This window comes from Odocoileus virginianus, chromosome 7, assembly GCF_023699985.2.
Source record: "Odocoileus virginianus isolate 20LAN1187 ecotype Illinois chromosome 7, Ovbor_1.2, whole genome shotgun sequence".
NCBI classification, from domain to species: domain Eukaryota; kingdom Metazoa; phylum Chordata; class Mammalia; order Artiodactyla; family Cervidae; genus Odocoileus; species Odocoileus virginianus.
Window position 1 is genome coordinate 27,799,773 of NC_069680.1, and position 22,463 is coordinate 27,822,235.

General features: G+C 46.5%; 1 protein-coding gene and 1 long non-coding RNA gene across 13 annotated transcripts in view; one reads left to right on the forward strand and one right to left on the reverse strand.

The window, feature by feature from the left end:
* The window catches only part of C7H10orf90 (chromosome 7 C10orf90 homolog), a 384,378-nt gene that overhangs the window by 81,024 nt on the left and 280,891 nt on the right, over positions 1-22,463 (reverse strand). For 9 of the 12 annotated variants that reach the window (XR_011488667.1, XR_011488668.1, XM_070470411.1 and 6 more), the window contains one exon: positions 5,185-5,276. The exons of 2 other annotated variants lie outside the window; for them this stretch is intronic. Coding sequence is in view for 7 of the 10 variants with exons in the window: in XM_070470411.1 (XP_070326512.1) it covers positions 5,185-5,276 (92 nt within the window). In the remaining 3 variants the exon portion in view is untranslated. Of the gene's footprint in view, positions 1-5,184; positions 5,277-14,857; positions 15,044-22,463 lie in introns of those variants that run through there. One more of the 12 variants, XM_070470410.1, reaches the window with a different exon arrangement.
* Positions 14,572-22,253, forward strand: LOC139035995 (uncharacterized). The gene is made up of 3 exons (XR_011488669.1): positions 14,572-15,096; positions 15,604-15,742; positions 21,705-22,253. It is a non-coding gene; the product is annotated as an uncharacterized lncRNA (long non-coding RNA).

The window sequence follows — 22,463 nt, forward strand, 5'->3', positions numbered from 1 at the left end:
CTGCATATAGATTTCTCAAGAGGCAGGTCAGGTGGTCTGGTATGCCCATCTCTTTCAGAATTTTCCACAGTTTATTGTGATCTACACAGTCAAAGGCTTTGGCATAGTCAATAAAGCAGAAATAGATGTTTTTCTTGAACTCTCTTGCTTTTTCAATGATCCAGTGAATGTTGACAATTTGATCTCTGGTTCCTCTGCCTTTTCTAAAACCAGCTTGAACATCTGAAAGTTCACAGTTCACATATTGCTGAAGCCTGGCTTGGAGAATTTTGAGCATTATTTTACTAGCGTGTGAGATGAGTGCAATTGTGCGGTAGTTTGAGCATTCGTTGGGATTGCCTTTCTTAGGGATTGGAATGAAAACTGACCTTTTCCAGTTCTGTGGCCACTGATGAGTTTTCCAAATTTGCTGGCATGTTAAATGCAGCACTTTCACAGTATCATCTTTCAGGATTTGAAATAGCTCAACTGGAATTCCATCACCTCCACTAGCTTTGCCCATAGTGATGCTTTCTAAGGCCCACTTGACTTCACATTCCAGGATGTCTGGCTCTAGGTGAGTGATCACACCATAGTGATTATCTGGGTCGTGATTATCTTTTTTGTACAGTTCTTCTGTGTATCCTTGCCACCTCTTCTTAATATCTTCTGCTTCTGTTAGGTCCATACCATTCCTGTCCTTTATCAAACTCATCTTTGCATGAAATGTTCCCTTGGTATCTCTAATTTTCTTGAAGAGATCTCTAGTCTTTCCTATTCTGTTGTTTTCCTCTATTTCTTTGCATTGATCACTGAGGAAGGCTTTCTTATCTCTCCTTGCTATTCTTTGGAACTCTGCATTCAAATGGGAATATCTTTCCTTTTCTCCTTTGCTTTTCACTTCTCTTCTTTTCACAGCTATTTGTAAGGCCTCCTCAGACAACCATTTTGCCTTTTTGCATTTCTTTTCCATGGGGATGGTCTTGCTCCCTGTCTCCTGTACAGTGTCAAGAACCTCCGTCCATAGTTCATCAGGCTCTCTGTCTATATCTAGTCTACATTGAGACCTAGTAAACCACAAAAGATAAGGTCTAAACTCCTGTAGCTCAATCTCAGTCTCCCAGGGCCGCTCTAAGGAAGCACCACAGTCTGTGTGGCTTACACAACAGACATTTTTATTTTCTCACAGTTCTAGAGGGCTTCTCAAGGGGCACTAATGGTAAGGAACCTGCCCGCCAATGCAGGAGACTTAAGAGATGCAGGTTTGATCCCTGGGTCAGGAAGATCCCCTGGAGGAGGGCAGGGCCACCCACTCCAGAATTCTTACCTGGAGAATCCCATGGACAGAGAAGCCTGGTGGGCTACAGTCCATGAGGTCACAAAGAGTCAGACACGACTGAGTGACCCAGTAGCAGCAGGTGGAACCTAGAAGTTCAAGATCAAGGTGCCAGCAGCTCTGAGCCTTCCCCGGGTGTCCTCAGAGTGCCTTCCTTCTGCGTGTATCTATGTCCTAAACTCTTCCTACAAGGACACCAGTCATATTAGATGATGGCCCCTCCTCCCCAACAACCTCATTGAGCCTGAATCGTCTCTTAAGACTCTGCTCTAAACACACCCTCTGAGGTTCTAGGAGTGAGGACTTCAGCATATACATTTGTGGGGGTGCACAGTGGAGTCCATACCAGACTCCACTACGTCGCATCACGTCCTGCTCTCCTCTGGGCTGGGAAACCAAGAAAGAGAAGAGACAGACAAGCCACTTGGTATGCCTATCCAGCTAGCGCTTTTCAAACAGGACAAACTTTCTTAAAAAGTAATCACATCTTTTACATCAAACATCTTCCCCAATTAAGCTGTTTCAAGGTGTCACTCCATCTGTCCTTGGTTAGCTGAACATGGCTTTGAAACAAGATGTCTTTTATCTAATATAAAATTAACTGATGTAAGAGTTGATTGGAGAGGAAGAAAATAATCTCATGAGTAAAGTGGAACATTCAAGGTCAGAGAGAGGTCAAATGAGTTGGGTTTTATGTCAGGCTTTTGGTAGTAAATCATCCCTTTCCTGACCATCCCACACAACACTCTCTCGTTCATAAATGCTGCCGTAAGACATCGATTTCTTTTAAATGTTTCAAACATGATTCTGTAGTGCTGATAATGACTTTCATAGCTTTATGCATTTTATTGATTGTTTTTAACTTTATATTTATGCCTTAAGGCATACTACTAAGAAGGGCTTCATTTCATAAATTGAAGGATGAGAGAGATAAACAGCAGGTGAGCAGGAAGATCAGATCCTGAACCACAGGAGTAAGGGTGCTTCTATTCCTGGAGCAATTTATTTTCTCCAAATGAATTTGGATCAGCATCAAATCCAATCCATAGCTTTGAAACCTGTATTATTCTCCACGAGACAGTTCTTTCCTTTTCCATAGCTGCTCTGCAAACTACAACTCTATTTGCCAGTGGAGCTTCTGTTGCCGCCTCCCAGCAGACACACTCCGTAGTTACCTTTGCATCAATTGCAAGCATGCTCACTCTGGCTTGGGAGATCTAAAATCATCTTCTCTAGGTCAGCTGCCAACCCAGCGGCGTCTCATCCTAAATGTAAGAGTGTTTTCAAATGTTCCTCTGGCAGGTAACAATAAGGAAAGATGGTTTTAAGACAAAATGGAAAAATTGGAGATTTTCCCCCTCTCCAGCCTGCAGCTCTTATCTTTCCACACATTCAGTAGAATCCAAAGGATTCAATGCAGTGTAATATATGACGGTGAAAATCTGGCAAGAATCTAAATGCTTCTTCAAAGCGGATTGGGTAAGTCAATCATGGCACGCACGACTGCCTCATATTCTGCAGAAATTAAAACTAAGGATTACAAAGAATTTAAATGATATGGGAAGTTGCCTGTGATAGAATGTTATATAATACAAGAACACTATAAATGTTGATATACATTATAGTTGCATGCTTAAAAATGCAAGAGAAAAATAAGGGAAAGAAATACATAAGAATTTCCTTATTTATATATTCCTACATTTTCCTAAGTGTCTATATGAAATTGCCATTATTTTTGCTATCAGGAAAATTAAAAAAAATTTTTTAAAGAAAACTCCGTTCCATAATTCATTCCTTTTAAGTAATCACTTGACTGCATATCATTTCTATGGCTTCGATGAATCTGAAAGGAAAAGTGATCAATCTTGTGAAGGCTTGGGAGGAGAGGTGGAGATTTCTCACGGTTACAAAGGAAGGGCGCCCGTCTGGAGTGTTTCATCATCTTAGAGCATCATTATAACCCCCATCCAGGGACAAGCCTTAAGAGCTCAAAGTTAGGAGGGAAATTTGAAAGTCACACTACTGTCATGATCAAAGCAGAGGATCCGGATCATTGCAAAGTAGATGTTTAGAAGGTGTGGTCTCTGAGAGTTAGCCCAGTTATAGATAATGACCAAGTGTGAGTATATGAATGTGTGTGTGTATTATTGAGATCCAGCCAGATGGGTCCAAAGATCTGTATTGTGAATGACCAAACTGATTAATTTTAACATCAACCAGAAAAATGCTGAAATTTACCAGCTCAATGTGAAAAACAAGTGGGAAAGATCTTTAGACGGCATCTTTCCTGTTAAAAAAGTAGCAGCTGACCTTCACATCATCCTCCACCTCTCAATGGACATCTCTCCCAGGGATGGTTCTCGGGGGTCTATGGCTCCTCCAAGCCATTTCCCTCCCTGCAGCCCGGGTTCCTGTTCCTGCTTTCAGGGAGCACATTAATTATAGTTACACATCTGCACATCTCAGATAGGGAGCTCTGTGGTCCACACAGAAATGGCCTTAAATATTGACAACTAAATCTCAAGACCCAGAAGAGTGGCCTTCATCCACTGTGTGAGATTTCAGCCTGGGATCTCTGAGGAAATGTTGGACTTTATTAAACACAAAGTTAAATCAAAACATAATACCTAAGATGAGTATTTAGGGTGCAAAATTATTTTTTACCTTGGCTACATTAATGCTATGAGGGATCAATTCTTATAATTTCACTCTCTCTCATAATTACAAAAGTTGGCAGCAGAATTGTCATTTGTGAAAGACAAGAGATGCCTTGTAAACTGAAACACATCAGACAATTCTCTCAGGCAGGAAAGTCCATAGTTCAAGTTCTGTTCACTGGAATGAGACTTTCTCTACACCAGCCCTGTTGAGCAAGATCAAAACAAAAGCTCTGGAGCCAGACAGCTTATGAGCTGTGAGATCTGGGGCCAGTCAACTACTGGAGCTACTAAAGCTTTCATTTTATCATCTGCAAAATAGATATAATAATAACAATACAGTTGTCCCTCAGAATCCAATGGGGGTTGGTTCCAGGACCCCACCTCCTCAGATACCAGAAGCCAAGGATGCTCAAGTCCTGTGTGTAAAATTTCAGAGTGTTTGTAATATAACCTATGCACATCCTCCTGTTTACTTCAAATCATCTCTAGATCATTTATAGCCTGCAATACAATGTAAATGTTATATTGATATATAAACTGGCATGCAGTATGTTCAAGTTTTGCTCTTTAGAATTTTCTGGGATCCTTTTCCCAAATAGCTTCAATATACAGTTGGGTGAACCCACAGATGAAGAATCCATGGACATAGAAAGCCAGTGGTCTCTCCTTCCTGGGATTGTGGTAAGGTGAAAAAACTCAGTTAGACAGAGCCTGGCATGTGGTATGCTGTCAACATTACCACTGTGTACACAGAGTTCTTTATTGTCTAGCATCAGAAACATTTCATTTTGTAAATATGACCTCTAATTTTCTTCCCTGTGTGAGACCGCTGACATTTTTTGCAGTTATAACAACCTGTGCTAGCTTGTTAGATTTCAAATTACCTCTTCTCCACCTTCAAAATGCCATATGGCATCATCCTTCCTCTCCAGCAGATTAATTTTGGCTTAAAGTTGAGATTTGATCACCATACTCTCCTTTGATACTGCAAATCTATAAATTATTGGTCAAGATTATAAAAGGATGAATGAATACACACTGCATACTTAAATGTAAAGTCTTAGTCATGATGGTTAGATTTTCTGCTGCATTGATCCCACTTTTGACTAAACAAAATAAAATGCAAACACATCACAAGCAGGCCAGTGATCACGTTTTACAGTTGGCTGCATTTTGCTGACTACTCTAGGAGTTAGAAACATATGTTACCTCGGTGAAGTCAGATCTCCTCTCTGGAACATCAGACTGGAGGTTTTTAAGGGCAATTTGATCGTGGGGACTGTACTGGCTGTCCCGTAATCCTAGGCAAAAGGAAATAATATTACTACTTTTTAGTATATGAAAGGATAAAGAGGAGTATATAACTTTACTATAAAATTTAATGTCACCTACTCAAGTATTATGGGCTTCCCAGGTGGCACTAGTGGTAAAGAGTCTGCCTGACAATGCTGGAGACATAAGAGACACGGGTTTGATCTCTGGGTCAGGGACAATCCCCTGAAGGAGGGATGGCAATCCACTCCAGTATTCTTGCCTGGAGAATCCCATGGACCGAGGACCGTTGTGGACTACAGTCCATGGAGTCACAAAGAGTCGGAAATGATTGAAGCGACTTAACACACAAGTATTATATGAACCAATAGTGAATCTAGGCTACTCGGACCCACGATAAAAACCTTATCTGTTCCCTTCATCCACTCCACCCACTCCATGGAGGCTCTGAGTCCACTGTTACTCAGTTTATCAGGCTGCAAGATGCCTTCTTCCATACTGTTGCTCTATGTCCCCAGACTCGGTAATATTAATAAGTGAACAAGTTAAGCCTTCACACATTCACCTGTGCTCTGAGTCTGCACCCAGCAGAAGACAGAAACCCAGCAGAAGACAGAATCACGTCTATGGATTTCTCAACATCCCTGGAGTTAAGAAAGCCTGACTGCAAGATCAACTTTCGCCCAACCTCTTAAGACAATCACTCTGGAAGGAGCTGTGAGCAACTCAAACATTGATACAGAAGTTGCTTTGGAATATCTGAGGATAATTTTGTGATGACATTGTGAGGAAAAAATGAGACACTGTGGGCCACCCTCCACATAAACACCGGCCACAGCAACAGCCGAGAATCCCTTCAGGTCCATGTGCACACCGCAGGGGCCAATAACTGTAGAACCTGGGCTCAGGTCCCGGCTCCACCATCCACCAGCTTGGAAACGATGGACGAGTCTATGGAATCGCTCTATGGAATTTCCTCATCCACCCAACCTGCCCTGCACCCCTCATGGAAAGCTGAGGAGAAGGAAATCGCACTTTGCAAAGCAAGCCTGCAGTATCAGGATGTCTGCCTGGTGTCTTGCTGCCAATGCAGGAATGTGAGTCAAGCACAAGAAGGTGGGTAGTGATCAGCCTTCACTGTAACACAGCCCTGGGTTACAGCGTTGCCTTCACAATGCAGTTATTCCAAGCAGAGTGATTTTCCAAAAGGCTTCAAAGAATGCTTTCCCAGCTGCTGTGCTGATGACGAGAATGAAGATATCTAAGAAAGCAGCTCTCTAATTTAGCCTCTTTATCAGTTCATGAGAAGGGTTTATTAAAGAATTTAGATAAAATTTAAAGCATCTTATGGGGGAAATGATATGCTATAGCATTTTCAAGTTTGGCAGATTTGCAAAAGCATCAGGATATGGCAATTTCAAGGGCCACCACTGACCCGTCCAAAATGTATCCATGTCTCGTCTCATCATTGGTGACAACAGAGCCCCCATCAGATCCACCCAGACGTGTGGTTGTGTCCCCATCTGAGCCTGGTACTGAGTGACAGAGATGTTCATCCAAGATGATGTGCACAGATTACTTCCTGTGAAGCACAAATATAGGACCTGAAAGATGTCATGGATTTCTGTGCAGAGTCGATGCATCATGATGAACTGACAATAAAGCTGATGAAGACGGAAATCTTCCTGGCTCTGGTCTGTGTTTAAGAACTCCGCAGTCAGCACAGTCCTGGGGCCAGACCAGCCTGGTCTGCATCCTAGCTTGACCCCAAGCTCACCTGCAGAGGGGAGATGCTCGCCCTCCCTCCACATTATGGATGAGAGTCTTCATCCCTAAAATGCAGGTAATAACACCTCCTTCCCAGCCTTGCAATCCGTACACTACGGGTTCTGTATGTTACCAGGGGTGGGATGTGGGGTTAATGCTCGGTAAATAACCCTGGTTATGATCGTTAATGAGCGGGTCCAAGGCAGTTGCTCCTCTTCCACCCAGACCCAGACGGTCCCTATCACCAAGATATCAGTGGTCACTGGAATCAGACCACAAAGTCCCAGGTTCTCTAACTATGTGTGTGACTTTGGGCAAGTGATTCCATATCCCTTAGCTCCTTGCTATGAAGTGGAGATAGTGGGGCTTACTTCACAGAGTTCCTGGAAAAAGGTGAAGTGACTTAAATAGCACAATGCTCAAAATATAACAACATGCAATGAACATCACTTCATGGCAAATAGATGGGGAAACAATGGAAACAGTGACAGGCTTTATTTTCTTGGGCTCTATAGTCACTGCAGATGGTCACTGCAGCCATGAAATTAAAAGACACTTGCTCCTTGGAAGGAAGCTATGACAAACATAGACAGCATATAAAAAGCAGAGACATTACTTTGCCAACAAAGGTCTGTATAGTCAACGCTATGGTTTTTCCACTAGTTGTGTATGGATATGAGAGTTGGCCCATAAACAAGGTTGAGTGCCAAAGAATTGACGCTTTTGAACTGTGGCGTTGGAGAAGACTCCCCTGGACTGCAGGGAGATTGAACCAGTCAATCCTAAAGGAAATCAACCCTGAATATTCATTGGAAGGACTGGTGCTGAAGTTGAAGCTCCAATACTTTGGCCACCAGATGCAAAGAGCTGACTCATTAGAAAAGACCCTGATGCTGGGAAAGATTGTAGGCAGGAGGTGAAGGAAATGACAGAGGATGAGATGGTTGGATGGCGTCACTAACTCAATGGACATGAGTCTGAGCAAGCTCCAGGAAATGGTGAAGGACAGGGAAACCTGGTGTGCTGCAGTCCATGGGGTTGCAAAGGGTTGGACACGAGTGAGTGACTGAACAACGACAAACAAACATTAGCTGTGGAGAAGTGTCACCGCTAGCAGGGAGGAGGGAGGCTGCCAAGATCAGACAAGCAGGGTCTGTGTATGAGTATCTTCTTGCTGCTGTAACAAATGCCATAAACTCAGTGGCTTAAACAACACAAATGTATTATCTTGCAGTTGGATATCTGAGTCCAATACGAGACTCCCTGGGCTAAAATCAAGGTGTTGCCAAGGCTGCACTTACGTGGGAGGGTCTAGGGGAGACCCTGTTTTTCCTTGCCTTTCCTTGCCTTCCAGCCAGCTTCTAGAGACTACCGCATACCCTGGCTCATCGTCCCTCATCACTCCAAACTTGGTTTACATTATCACGTCTCCGTGATGCTCCTATTCCTTCTTATAAGCATCCTTCTGATTAGACTGGGCCACCCAGATAATACAGGACACTCTTCTCTTCTTAGGTGGGTTATTAATCTCACCTGCAGAGCGCCTTTTGCCATTTTTTTTTTAGTTGCTAAGTTGTGTCCAACTCTTTTGTGTTTCCATGGGCTTAAGCCCACCAGGCTTCTCCGTCCTTGGGATTTCCCAGCTAAGAATACTAGAGTGGGTTGCCATTTCCATCTCCAAGGGGTCTTCCCGACCAGGGACTGAACCCGCATCTCCTGCTTGGTAGGTGGATTCTTTCCCACTAAGCCACTTAAAAGGTAATATATTCAAAGGTTTTAGGCATGAAGATGTGGACATAGTTTGTGGGACCATTATTATACCCATCACAGTCTAGTTGAGGAGACTGAGGGAGATGTACTGGCTGGAATGTAGGGTCTTTAAAATGATGACTCTATGGGAAAGTTCTTAAAATGTAACTTTAACTGAAAGGAAGGAATCAAAGTCTTATGAACCCCATGATTGCAACATTTAAAATTTTTTTTTAAATGTTTGTGGGAATCCACACAAATAGTAAAGCTGTAACTTAGAGTTATGAGCCTGTTTTTGAGTAAAATTGAGGTGTGATTATAGCCATGCATGCATTAATTGAGCCTGATCAATTAATGACCCAAAAGCCGTAAGAGAGTTTACTAGGCTGGGCTTCCCTCATAGCTCAGTCGGTAAAGAATCTGCGTGCAGTGCAGGAGACCTGGGTTCAACTCCTGGGTCCGGAAGATCCCCTCCCCTGGAGAAGGGAATGGCAACCCACTCCAGTGGGTTCTCTCTTGCCTGGAGAATCTCATGCACAGAGGATCTTGATGGGCTAGTCTATGGGGTCCCAAGAGTCAGACATGACTGAGTGACTAAACTACCAGACTGGTTAAAAGTAGAGACTTTAGGTAAAGAAAGGCCCTGATCCAAATCTGTCCCTAACACTAACCATTTGGGCAAATGAGGTCATTTTGGGCAACTTTCTTAAATTGTCAAACTTACTTCCCCATGTGTCAGAGGAAACACAAGACTTGTCTCCTAGGGTGTTACAAGGAATAAGCGATGACAAATACCAAGAACTCAGCAGAGTTCCTGGCACGTGGTGACACGTCCCCTGTCCCTTCCCACCTGACCACATCACTGTCATTACTGAGAGAGTCCCCCCTGCACTGGGGGGGCGGGGGGGGGCACCCGGCATCTCTGAGTAAGGCAAAGCCAGTGGACATTTGAGGCAGGCTACCAAGAACAAGGCTAACAGGAGTTTGGGCATTTTCCAGCAGCTGGGATCCGGGTCTCCTAAACAGGTATCTGCAGAACCCAGGACCCACGGCACCCGGCCTAGGTCTCTGGAGGAGGTACTACTGGCCGGGCCGGAGGGGCCAGCCCATCTGCTCCTTGTCCACAGCTGGCCTGTCCCAGAGCTCTCCCCGGGCAGCCGCCTGTCTGCGGGCCCCAGGTCAGCCTCACTCTGCAGCAGGAGACCGTCCTGGTGAAAGGCACACTGGCGGAGGGCGGGGCCTGGGCACCTGGAGGACGCGCACCGACGGGGCTTCATCGCGGAGTCAGGCAGCCTGGGTCCGAGTGCCAGTAACCAGAGTGCTGAGAAACTAGAACGCGGAGCTGACCCTGTTCCCGCCCGTTGCCTGGCTGCCCCCGGCGGCGGTGGAGGCGGCGGCAGGGAGGCGGCTGTCAGAGGTTCACAGCTTTGCTCTTCTCTGAGAACCGTCCTCGACAGAAGGCTTCCTCCACCTTGGCCCACAGGCGGTGGGGACTCAGAGGGGTACAACTGCCAGCGCAACGCTGCGGTTTGCTCCAGAGCATAACCCGAGGGCCAGCCTGCCCCCGGGGCCCATCCATCAACCCCCGCAGCTTCCGCATCAGGCCTCTCTCACTTTCTCTGGGTTCTGTCCTCAAGGGCACTCTCCCCCTCGCGCCCCTCAATTCCCACCCCAGGCTCTGCTTCTTGGACACTCGACATGCTGGCATCTCACCGTGCTGGCCAAGCGCGGGGGCTCTCAGTGTGGGTCCCCAGACCTTCAGCCGCAGCATCATGGGGCGACGTCAGAAATCCACAGTGTCAGGCCCCGCCTCCTGACCTGCAGACCCACTGATCCGGAAACTGCAGGGGAGCGGGGCGGAGCGCACCTCCTGGGCCTGAGGGAGCCTTCTGGTTCCCTCCACGCCGCTACACCCCGAGGGCACTGTGGGTCCCTGATGATCAAGCGCCTGCGCAGACGGTGACTTGAGGCCCTAGAACGGAGCCAGAGATCTTCTGGCTCACCATCATCCCACGGCTTTTGGAGAACGCGCCGAGGGGATGGCAGTGGGGCTTTTTCTCAGTGTCTTCAATTAGAACGAGGCCATCAATGATGGCAGAGTGTGGTTATTTTGAAACAAACTAAAATTCATTCCCCAGGGGAAGTCAGACTGACAATTTAAGGAAGTTGCCCAATATGACCTTAATTGCCCAGATGGTTAGTGTCAGAGACAGATTTGGATCAGGGTCTTTCTTTACCTAAAGTCTCTACCTTTAACCAGTCTAGTGGTTTATTCTCTCAGTTACGTCGACTCTTACGACCCCATAGACTGTAGCCCACCAGGCTCCTCTGTACCTGGGATTCTCCAGGCAAGAAGACTAGAGTGGGTTGCCATTCGCTTCTCAGGGGGTCTTCCTGACCCAGGAACTGATCCCAGGCCTCCTACACTGCAGGCAGTTTCTTTACGGACTGAGCTGTGAAAGAAGCCCTTAGCCCAGGCGTTGCTGGTTGAGAAATGGGCTGAGTCTGCTGCACAGTGTCCTCTATGCCCTGGCAGGGGTCACGGCACAGGCAAGTCTGATGAGGGCTTCTCTCCCGTGATGGCTGGAAAGATGGAACAGGATTCCACCTCTAGCAGCCTGAGTTCTTCCTCCAAAGCCACGGAGGCCTCCCTGGAGGCTAACTAAGAGAGTCAGAGCAACACGAAACTGCACACACCATGAGGCCTTGAACCAGACTCTACGGGAATCTAACGTCCTTCCTGGAGGAAAGCGTGCTTCAGGGATAGTTCCACCTGACTGGGAGTTTGAGCCTCCCTCAGGGTGATGGGGGCCCCAGGGCGGGGCAGCAAATGTGGTGAGACGCTGTCCCCTCCCACAACTCTAAGAGGAAGTCACAGCTGGCATTGCAGGAGGCCACCAGGAGAGCCCCACCCGCCAGGGACCTGGGAAAGGTGTGGGATGGGGTGAACGTAGGCAGAAGGGGACCCTGGTTCGGGAGAAGGTGATGCCGCCCTAGCAGAGGTAAAAGATGAAGGTGGAAGTGTCTTCAGGGACTGAGTAAGAGGGAATCCAGAACATCAGGAGACGGCAAGCAGCATGCTGGGCAGAGCCAGGGATATGGGTAAGGAGCTGCATACGATTCCCACAGGGCGCCCAGCACTGCTTGAGCTGTCTGTGCAGAAATAGCCGACAAGCCACATCATGCACTGCCTAATGAATCCATCCATCAACGTCGCGTGTAAATGATGAACCTCAGGCTTCCGTTGGTTCAGAGAGCTCACTTGTTTTCACATCTCTATCGTGTGTATCAGAGACCCAGATGGGATGTCCGCATTCCCACCTCGTAGACTGTAAATGCCTTCCCTCATTTCCAGTCTGATAGGAGGTGAGGAATTTTCACTTGACTTCAACATGACTGCTTCTGAATCTTTTCAGTAGGTGTTTCTCGGAGAGACTCACTTCTCAGCCTGAATTGAAGCCGTCACCTCTGTGAGGTTTGACCCTGTTAACTACCCACTGCCTCTGGACCACCTCCCCACGGTTGACTTCTGGGGTCGCCTCACCGTCTTCCTCCTTTGGCTACCGTGTCTTCCTTTCTTTTGCGTTCTCTCCTTGGCACCCTCCCTCTGGGTCCTCCTGCCGAGTCTCAGACCACTGCCGAGGCAGGACCCCGAGCCCAACCGTGGGCACTAGACCTTAGAAGCAGCGACCTCCAAGTCTCCGCATCTCATTTTGGGGGACTTTCCTGGTGGGCCAGTGGTTAAGAATCCGTCTTCCAGTGCAGGGGGTGCAGGGAACTAGGATACTACATGCTGCAAAGAAACAGCTCGCACACTTCAATTACTGGGCCCTTGTGCGCTGGAGTCCAGATGCCACAGGGAAATATCTCGCATTTTGTAAGGAAGATCCCAAATGCCACAACTGAGACCAGACTCCGCCAAATAAATAAATAAATATTTTTAAAAAATAAAGATACTTGTCAGTAGATTAAAAAATAAAAACAAACAGAAAACACACACACACAGCTTTTCCAAAAGGGGATCAACCAGCTTCTCTTGAGCTGCCGCCACTGACATCACCTCCTCCCCTGCCCCTCCGTCTCCCTCCCTCCCTGTTCCTTTCCTCCTCCTCACCCTTCAGGTCCATTTTCTCAGCATATGGCCACCACCCTCCCATCACCCACAACAGAAATCAGGGTTCCACCTCCACACCCACCTCCAACGTCTGTTTAAAAGTAAAGTCCTGATTTATCTCATGAAAGACGCTCTGCCTCATCCCATCAGCTTAATCTTGCCTGAGCTGCCTGGTCTCGGCAAGGTCACAATCAAGGGGTGACCCCCAGCCTCGCCTCCCGTCAGGTTCCCAAATCCCCTGGACTTTGCCAGTTTGTGACCTTGTGAAGGTCACACACTCCTTTGAGAACTCTAATGAAACAGATGCGTTTCCCCCTAGAACGGAACCTGGGAAACATAGTCATAACAAGCTGAGCCCACGTGCAGACAGTGCTGGGGGCTCAAGGAGACCAGGATACGGCCATATATCCAGACAAAGCTCTAACTCAAGAAGATACATGCACCCCTATGTTCACAGCAGCGTGAGTCACAATGGCCAAGACATGGAAGCAACTAAATGCCCCTGACAGGTGAATGGACCAAGACGTGGCGCGTATCTACAGTGGAATATTACTCAGCCACGAAAAAGAAAGAAAGAATGCCATTTGCAGCAACATGGATAGACCTAGGGATGATCATACTAAGTGAAGTAAATCAGGCAGAGAAAGACAAATATCATAAGATATCCCTTAATTTAAAATATGATGCAAATGAATATACCTTCTGAACAGAAACGGACTCACAGACATAAAGAACAGACTTGTGGTTGCCAGTGGGAGGGTGGGAAAGCAAGGATCGGGAGTTTGGGATTAGCAGATACAAGCTAGTATATAGAGAATGGATAGAAAACAACAAGGCCCCACTATATAGTACACGGAACTATATTCAATATCCTGTGATCAATCATAATGGGAAAGAATGCATATATATGTTAAACTGAATCATTTTGGTGTACAGCAGACATTATCACAACATTGTAAATCAATTATACTTCTATAAAATAAATTCTAAAAAATAAATAATCCAAAGATTTTGAAGTTAAAAAAAAATCTATTCAGTTATTTCCATGAATGTAACTAATAAAATCTCTCCAAGTTTCAAAAAAAATTAAAAAAAAAAATAGAGTCCAAGATAGGAAATCCTTAAAATGAGCCCCTTCTCCTTCCTGGATGTGGCTGCTTCAACGTCTCTGTGACCTTGGCCTTGGCTGCCTCTTGCCCAGCTCTCCCAGAGGGCTAATCCCTCGCCCCTGCATAGCTCAGGGTCACCTCCGCTCAGCAGGGCTCCTAGGTCTGACCCCACCACACATGCCTGCCAATCCATGCAGCTGCCTGTGTTCCTTTCCTAGAGCTTCCACAACAAATGAGCACAAAGGGGCAGTTACAACAGCAGAATTTATTCTCATGGGACTGGAGGCCAGACATCTGATGCCAAGCTGTTGGCAGGGCCATGCTCCCTCTGAAGGATGCAGGGAGCATCCTTCCTTGCCGCTTCTTGCTTCCGGTGGCTGCTGGCAACCCCTGGCATTCCTCGGCTTGTGGCAGCATCACTCGTCTGCCTTCATCCCCATGTGGCCATCCTCCCTTTGTCTTTATGTCTCCAAACTCTCTTATTACATGGGCCCCAGTCACTGGAAGGCAGGCTCACTCCAAAGCAGTATGACCTCATCCTGACTACATCAGCAAAGACCTCGTTTCCAAACCCAGTCCATTCACAGGTTAGGGCTTGAGCACAACTTTGGAGGGACACAATCTAACCCAGCACGATGCCCCCAACAGGCCGCTGTCACTGTGAGTTCTCACTACGCTGCCCTGTAATCATCTGGGCGTGGGTCTGTCCCTCAAGTTGGTGGAGGCCTTTAGAGGGCACCTCAGCATCAACTTCCCTCCCATGCCCAGCTCAGTGCCTGCCAACTGAAGACCTTCACCAATTGTTGGCCGAACGAATAAATATTTTGCATTTTGGTAGGCGTTATATCTATGGGAGAAAATCAGAACATACCTTCCTCAGACAGCTTGATCATATTCCACTGATGTTTCAAAGACATTTTACTTAGATTCAAAAGTCTGTTAATGGCAAGGATGCACTGAGCTAAAGGGAAGAAAAATTGGCCACAGTTCACATCCGTAACTCCTCTCGGAATGAGTTAGGCTCCCACCTTCCACGGTGGGCTGAAGAACCTCCAAACACTCTACCTGTGATGAAGTCACCAGAATGTTTCCATGGCAACTAGGGAGAGGGTAAGGAGTCCACCCTGGGCTATTTCTCCTGAGAAGGAACAGCAAGCATCACTTTGACATTTATATCTGAGGCTTTGCTGACAAGTTTAAAAAAAAAGTTTGTGCAACCATTACGTTTTCTGCAGAGCACTGTTAGATGTGAGACAAAGAACGATTTTATCTACTGCCTACATTCAGATATACATTTCCCCTCAACTTCTCATTACTTTTTATTTTTTACCTTGTTTTGATGATGCTGGTTCTCTTGCCAGGCAGCATTTTTTTTTACCGTGGATATGTTCCCTCACTATTAAAATACATTCAGATAGCATCACAATGTTAATTTGTTTACCCTACTTGTAATATGTGTTACCAATTTTTGAAAAGTGGTTTATCTAGAAAATTGGGCAACGGGGCAGTCTGTGTACCATGCAAGCTATTACAGGAATGATCAATTCCAACAATTTAACAAAGCACCTTTGACACTAAATTATAGTGAATATTGTTTAATAATGTATACCAAATCAGGTTTGAGGTGGCCTATAATTAACAACACGAATAAAAGCCAGCAAAACTGATAAAGACGCAAGTAATGAACTGGAGAACTCATCGGACCATAAAGCCTAGGCTAAAGATGACCCTGGCACAGAAGAACCACAAACTAAGGGTGAGTTTGTAGCAGCCAAGGCCAAAGAGGGGAATCTGATAAATTGCATAACTCACTGCCTTTCAAATGAAGTTCACTGTTTCATACAGAGAGTGGTTTTACACTCTGGGATAAGGCACTGTTAGTATGGGTCATTAGATAAATGGACAGCACCTTTGTAAGTTGGTTCATAAACACCAGGGCAGTGTAAAATTCACTGGACAACCCCAAGGTACTTTGAGTCAGGTCAATGTCACTTGTTATAGTTGTTCAGTCACTAAGTCATATCTGACTCTTTTCAACTCCATGGACTGCAGCATGCCTGGCTTCCCTGTCCTTCACTATCTCCCAGAGTTTGCTCAAATTCATGCCCATTGAGTCAGTGATGCCATCCAACCATCTGATTCTCTGCCGCCCTCTTTCCCTTTTGCCTCCAATCTTTGCCAGCATCAGGGTCTTTTCTAATGAATTGGTTTTTCACACCAGGTGGGCAAAGTATTGGAGCTTCAGCTTCAGTACCAATCTTTCCAATGAATATTCAGGGTTGATTTCCTTTAGGATTGACTGGTTTGATCTCCTTGCTGTCCAAGGGCCTCTCAAGTATTATCCAGCACCACAATTCAAAAGCATCAATTCTTCAGGGCTCCGCCTTCTCTGTGGTCCAACTCTCACAATCCATACATGACTGCTGGAAAAACCATAGCTTTGACTAGATGGACCTTTGTCAGCCAAGTGATGTCTCTGCTTTTTAATTCACTGTCTAGGTTTGTCATAGCTTTCCTTCCAAGAAGCAAGGGTCTTTTAATTTCAATGTCACCATTACATCATAAAGGCTGAAATATATTGTGCTTGATGATCAAGACAAGACAGATACTGGATACAAAGGTTATCTCCTTTAACACTCAGAATGACCCTTTGGAGGAAAGCACAATTATTTCCCCCATTTTACAGATGAGAAAGTTGTGCCTCCTTGAAGTAACCTGCCAAACATCACCCAATCCAATAAACCTCAAGCTGAGACTTTGCAATATGAATGATCATTGTACACACAGAAAAGGTAGAAATGGGGCCTAATCTGTAGGATCTGATAACCTCTTTCATGAAGCTTGAGAAAGGGGAAAGAACATACTCGCTTTGGACAACAGGACTAGGTGACACCTGGCCCTCCCACATTCTAAGGCTGTTTGCTCCTCAGTTAAGGGAGCAAACTGAAGGGCGGGGAACCATGAAAAGAAAGGTTTTCACCAGCCCAGCACTCTGCCTGCCAACAACGGTCCCCATCAAAAAATGCAAAGTGTTATTAGTCACAGTTTTATGTAATTTTCATCTCTCCCAGAAGATGATGGAGCATAATACAGACTTGTCTAATAATGAGTAAAAACCTGCCCACTAATTTTGTAGCTACTCTGGCTCAAGCTGATTTCCAAGACGCCTGGAACTGGAGGAACCAGGTCTCTGCCCTTGGTGTCAGGGCTTGGCTCCAGGGTCAGCATTTTGTGCGGTGGGAGTGGGGTCTCCCCTGGAGGACCGGGTAAGACCACTGCGTGCGGGACCGGACACCCAAATATGCTTGTGCGCATGCGGCAGCCTCCTAACCCCGGAGGCTCTGCTCGGGAGTCGGCCTTGGTGGGATGGCGCCACAACCCCAGTTCAGTCAACAGTTTCTGGGAATCTGAGGTCTTTGAAGACCTGACTCAGGTGCTGGGCTGAGCACAGGAGTCCCCATCTTTAAAGACCGCAGAGTCTGAAAAAGGAATAAGATGCATAACGAGACCTTTTTCAGTGCAAGATGGATTTCCCCTTATGGGCCTCCCCCCTCCCCACTTAATTGTGGTAAAACACACAAAAAACATCTACCATCCTAGCCATTTTTAAGTGTCCAGTTCTGTGGCAGTAAGCACATCCATCTACACCGTGTTGGGCAACCACCACCCTCATCCATCCTGAGAACTTTTTCAGCATCCCGAACCAGAACTCTGTCCACTTTAAACCATAACCATTTGCCCTTCCCCCAGCCTGGGACCACTGTCATTCTATTTTTTCTCTCCATGAATTTGACTATCACAGGGACCTCATGTAAGTGGGATTATCCAGTGACTGTCCTGTTGTGACTGCCTTAGTTTACCCAACCCAATGTCTTCAAAGTACATCCATGTTGTCTCATGTGTCAGAATCTCCTTTTAAAAGGTGGATGATATTCCATTGTATGGATGGACCATACTTGTTTGAATGGACCCTTGGGTTGCTTACACCTTTAGGCTACTGTGAGTAATGCTGCTGTGAACATGACCATACAAATACCGCTTCCATAGCCTGCTTTCAGTTCTTGCTGCAGACTCTTCTGCCTTTCATTCTGCGGTCCTGCCTTGGTTTTATTACCTAAGTGGTTCTTAGAAAACATTAGAGAGCTTTTGTGATGGGAGGAAGGGCAAAGAGCTAGTCACTTGGACAGATGAGTTTAGTAGTCATCTTCCTACCTTCCCTGGTGGCTTAGAGGGTAAAGCGTCTGCCTGCAGTGTGGGAGACCCGGGTTTGATCCCTGGGTCGGGAAGATCGCCTGGAGAAGGAAAAGGCACCCCACTCCAGTCCTCTTGCCTGGAAAATCCCATGGACGGAGAAGCCTGGTGGGCTACAGTCCATGGGGCCGCAAAGAGTCGGACATGACTGAGCGACTTCACTTTCCTACCTTCCTACCCTTGTGCAGGGGTTGGGGCGGGGGAGACGGAGTGGGTCTCACTTTAAGCCATCAACACTAGAAAGTGGTTAAACACAGGTGGTCTCTGTCTCGTAACCTAACCCAGACAAGCTCAACTTGGGCTCCAACCTGAAAGGGAGAGAAAGTGCCATCATCACCACCACCACCACCATCCCCTGCCTGCTTCTGACTCTGTGAGCTGAAGACAGCCCAGGTGACAGAAGAACAGAGCCTAGGCGGGGGGGTGAGGGGTCAGCTGGGCTTCTCAGGGACACACAGCCTCCCCTAAGCAGAGGGCGTGGGGGTGGGCAGCAAGAAGGAGCAGCGGGAGAGGTGGAAAGAGGAGGATTTTTCCTCCTTTCTTTTGCCCCAACCCAGCACGGTTCAGCAGGCAGAGTCCAGACAAGCAGCTGAGACCCAGGGCTCAGGTCCCAGCTGCCATTCAGCGGTGACCTGAGCCGGTCAGCGCATCTCCGGACTTAGCCTCCCGTCTGTGACATGAGGAATATGCAGGGGCCTGGGTGGCCTCCGGGACACCATCTGGTTCTGCCAGGGGTCTTGTCCATGCCAGCCGGCCAAGAGGTGCTGGGGAGGTTTGAGGGACGGAGTGTGTGAGCGGCATCGCCATGAACTTGCTTCTTCCATAAACTTAAACGTGGCTGCGTGACACCCTCTCTTCTTCAAGGAGCGTCAGGCTCACTGAAGCAGGGTCATCACTGCCTGGCATTGAACGTCATGCAGTGATTTGATTTCAGAAGGGACCAGTTCTGCCCCTCTGCCAGCTTCCCCTGGTTGAGATCCAGGCGGCTGCAGGGCCCTGATCACCAGGCTCATTACCTAGGCAGCTTGCTGCAGGATGAGCAGGGGTGGACTGTGTGCCTAGTCCATGGCTAGGTGACAACTGATACATAAAGAAGAAAAACAGGACGTCATTGGAACCTCCTGAGAAAGAACCCGGAGCCGCATCTGGCCCAGCTGCAAAGCCAAACACTCTAGAGAGAGCAGGAGAAGCTGTCTGCTCGGGGTTCATTCCGTAAACAAGCCACAGAAATATTTTCACAAGATGTCAGCCTGGACTTCCTCTCTGTCACGAGGAGCAACATGGTTCTTGTTTGCGGGGCAGTGGGGACTCTCACGTCTCCTCCTCTTGGCTACCTTGGCCAGAGCCTGTCTGGAGCCCACAGAGGTGATTACAGGTTCTGCCACGAGCTGGACAAATGAAATCGGTGTGGTGTCTGAAAGCTCCAAGTCATAAATTTCTCATTGTAAGAATCACACTGGATATCGTGGGTATGGGAAGAGATGCAGCCACCAACTCAGATCAGAAAACCCAGCATCCAAGGAAAAACCCAGGCTCAGAGATGCTCATGCCTACTGCCATCATCCTGTCTTCCTACCTGCAAAGTCAAAGGGGCCTCTCTACAGAATTCTCCAGCAGCTCATCCCCCATGCTGTTAGAATCAAGTGGCTGTTCTCACCAGCTGTGACTTTTGAGTTGCTATTGTTGAATGGGAGAAAGATCCAAGCACTCTGTTTTCCCTAATAGTCTCCTGCTGCCACAAATCACAAACTTCGGTGAGAACAAGGGAAACTGTCCCCTTATGTGTATAGGTTTGTCCTCACCTGCCACCCTACAACAAAAGGAAGCGGAGGCTCAGAGCGGGGCAGGGTTTGTCAGAGAAGCTCCTGGCTGGGAAGTGGCCGAGTCAGACTTGCTCAGTCAAGGCCAGGACTCCAGATCACTGACTGTCAGTCAGGCTATCTTCTAGCCACACCCCATCTAGCTGAGCTGAGCTGCTGTCTCGTTGTGGCTGATTCTTTAAAAAATATAACAAACATACCATAGAACTTAAAATTCAATGGTTTCTGTATATTCACAAAGCTGTGCAAACATCACCATGATCTAATTCCAGAACATTTTCATCATCCCTCAAAGAAGCCCCATACCCATACTTCCCATCCCTGGAAACCACTAATATATGTTTTCTGGGTTTGACTATTTTAGATATTTCATATAAATGAAATCATAAATATGTGGGCTTTTGTATCTGGCTTAAAGATGGAAGGCAGCAGGAGAAGAGGGTGACAGGATGAGATGGTTAGATGGCATCACCGATTCAATGGACATGAACTTGGGCAAACTCCGGGAGATGGTGAAGGACAGGGAAGCCTGGCATGCTGCAGTCCATGGGGTCGTGAGAGTCGGACACGACTTGCCAAATGAACAACAACCACAACGTATTTCACTGAGTAACATGAATTCAAGGTTCATCCGGGTTGTGTCAGAGTTTCATTCCTTTCCATGGCTGAATAGTGTTCATTTTGTATCCATGCTCATACTGTAGGGAGCACACACTGAGGATCTGTTCACTAACTGATGAGCATTTAGATGGTTTCTACTTTGGTTCTCTGATAGCTCAGCTGGTAAAGAATCCACCTGCCGTGTGGGAGACCTGGGTTTGATCCCCGGGTTGGGAAGATCCCCTGGAGAAGGGAAAGGCTACCCACTCCAGTATTCTTGCCTGGAGAATTCCATGGACTGTATACTCTACGGGGTTGCAAAGAGTCAGATACGACTGAGCAACTTTCACTTTTTGGTAATAATAATCAATGGTACCATGAACATTTGTATACAAGACTTTATGTGGACACAGTTTTTCTTTCTTATGGGGATATACCTAAGGGTGGAATTGTAGGTCATATAGTAACTCCATGTTTAACTTTTTGAGGAAACGTCACCCTGTTTTTCAAAGTGACTTCACCACTTTACATCCTCACTAGCAAAGTAGTAAGACTCCATTTTCCCCATCTTTATCAACATTTATTATTATTCATTGTTTAAATTGTAGTCTCCATGGTATCTGATTGTTGGTTCCATTTGCATTTCCCTAATGACTAATAATGTTATGCATCTTTTCATGTGCTTACTTCCCATTTGTATATCTTCTTTGCAGAAATATCTACTCAGCAACTTGGCTCAAATTTTAAATTGCATTATTTGTCTTTTTATAGCAGCTCTAGGAAAAAGAGGATTATAAAACTTCCTATGCCCCTTCCCTCCAAAGGAATGAAAGGACAGCAGTGATTCTCAGAACCACAACCCCCTCTCCCAAGGCAACATCTTATTTCTACATACCTTCAATCACGGTAGCATTAATGCATGAAGGCTTAAGAGAATGTTCTTGGTGTCCCACAGACATGGGCTTGGATCTAGCTTGAACACTTATAACGTTTGCAACTTAGATGATTCAGCTAACTTCTGACACAGCTTTCCCATCTACCAAACAGGGATCATGGTATCAGCTCACTGGACTGATAGGAGATCCAAGAGAGGAGACGCACTGAAAGCCCTCCGCACGTGACTTGTCACCTGGAAAGTACCCAACCAAACTTCATCTCCTTTTGTATCCAGTGAATATGTTTATAGCATCAGTATGGGCGAGATACTGGTCTAGACTCCAAAGTCACAGCAACAAGCAAAATGGAAAATCTCTGTCTTTGTGGAGATTATATGCAGCTTATCGTTCCAGCAGAAGCTAACGATGCTGTTATTATTATAATTCAACGTTTTTACTCTTAATTGCAAAATAAGTACAGGCTCATCAGAAGCTAGAGTGACAAGATAAAGGAAGTTTCACTAATGAACTTGAACTTTAGAGAGAGACACGGCATTAGCGTCATTAATTGCAGGTCTCCCGTGCCCCAGCAAGGCCTTTCCTCTGTACTTGCACAGACACCGCAAGGGGGAGAAGCCACCAGCAGGGGCTCGAGGATGTGGGAAAAGGTGCCAACACCAAGCTTTAGCACTTCAGCACTTTGCCCATGCCAAAGGGATAACACACACTCACCAATCGAGGGGAGGAACTTAGAGGCATACAAACGGAGCATTATAACCAAAAATAGGATAAAGAAGTAAAAGATGCCCAGGAAGAAAAAGTGAGCAGAGCAGCTCCTGTGGCTTGAAAAGCAAGTTCAGTGGGACGGGGTGGGGCTGAACATGAATTTGAATGAAAAGTGAAACTGCCAGCCTGGAGAACTCTTCTGCAG